The following is a 1,450-nucleotide window of genomic DNA, read 5'->3' on the forward strand; positions in this document are numbered from 1 at the left end:
GTATTCCAAGTGTGGCCTTACTAAGGCATTGTAAAGTGGTATTAATACTTCACGTGATCTTGATTCTATCCCTCTGTTAATGCAGCCCAGCACTGTGTTGGCCTTTTTGGCAGCTGCAGCACACTGCTGGCTCATATTTAAGTGATTGTCCACTAGGACTCCGAGGTCCCTCTCACAGTTACTACTATTGAGCAAGGTAACCCCCTATACTATACCTGTACATTTGGTTTTTCTTGCCTAAATGTAGAACCTTACCTTTTTCACCATTGAATTTCATTTTGTTAGATAGCGCCCAGTGTTCAAGTCTGTCCAGATCCTCCTGTATCCTAAGCCTGTTCCTTTACTGTTGATGGTTGATCCTAAATGGCAGAAAATTTCCACCAATTTGATTTCTTCATTGTCAATTCTAAGGCTAGTTTTTCCATCTGTTGTCATTAATTTGGTCTTCTTTATATTTAATTTTAGCCTCTTTTCCCCCCATTTTTCACTCTGCTGCATGACTTTTATTAGCAGAGCTTGCAGATCCTTTGCATTTTTTACTGTTAGGATAACTCTCAAGTAAGATTAAGTTTATTCTGGTTGTTCATCTCCACGAAAATTGAAGTGCTCCTGGAACTCCAATCATCACTGGGTTTTCAGAGGCTGGCTGGACAAGGAGGATGTTTGTTCTTTTAAGACCAATATACGAATTTTCAATCCTTTCTTAAACAGTAATATAGCGGCAGTTGTCTGTGCTTCAGTTCAAAACACTTAAACTCGCAAACTTTGGGAACTCAAGATAGTATGCACAATACTAATTTCATCTCTCTAATAATAACTCCTTGAAGAAGATTGATCCAAGCAACAGTGATTGGCTCAAAGGGAGCCAATGAGCTTCGTGGTAAAGCTTTTCAGCTCCCAGAACAATATTCTTAGTGCTACATTAATGATTGCAGCATTTTTGATAAGACTCTAAGTATGAATTATTCAATCCTCTTCTCTTGCTTAGTATGTGAGTGTCAGCATGGAATTTGCAACCATGGCCCCTCTGGAGATGGAAATTGTACCTGCTATGCTGGTTATGCGGGCCCCAAGTGCGACCAAGGTGAGTAAATGAGGGTGTATCTTTTACATTCCTTTGGTCTTCAGATCTCACCATCATATTGCTTTAGGAATAACTAGCATGGCTTGGAGATCATCTGGGGCAATCTCTAGATTTTTTTTTGCTAGACAATAAATAACATGTTAAAGTTTAGAAATAAATCTTTATCGGGTATTCAGAACAGTCTGAGCCCCATACAGTATTTGGTTTCTGGATTGATAATAAATAAAAGAGGAAAAGAGATCAAAAATACTGATCCTGTTGTTTGCCCTGTACATATACACACTCATAACACACACACGAGAGAGAGAGAGAGAGAGAGAGAGAGAGAGAGAGAGAGAGAGAGAGAGAGAGAGAGAGAGAGAGAGA

The 1,450-nt window shown here is 39.3% G+C and overlaps 1 protein-coding gene across 1 annotated transcript in view; it reads left to right on the forward strand.

The window, feature by feature from the left end:
• STAB1 (stabilin 1) overlaps positions 1 to 1,450 on the forward strand; it is a 115,794-nt gene that overhangs the window by 13,949 nt on the left and 100,395 nt on the right. The window contains exon 6 of the mRNA XM_029284120.1: positions 989 to 1,084. Within this exon, the coding sequence (XP_029139953.1) occupies positions 989 to 1,084 (96 nt within the window). The remainder of the gene's footprint in view (positions 1 to 988; positions 1,085 to 1,450) is intronic.

Source organism: Protobothrops mucrosquamatus, unplaced genomic scaffold (assembly GCF_001527695.2).
Source record: "Protobothrops mucrosquamatus isolate PMUCROS unplaced genomic scaffold, P.Mucros_1.0 scaffold380, whole genome shotgun sequence".
Lineage (NCBI taxonomy): Eukaryota > Metazoa > Chordata > Lepidosauria > Squamata > Viperidae > Protobothrops > Protobothrops mucrosquamatus.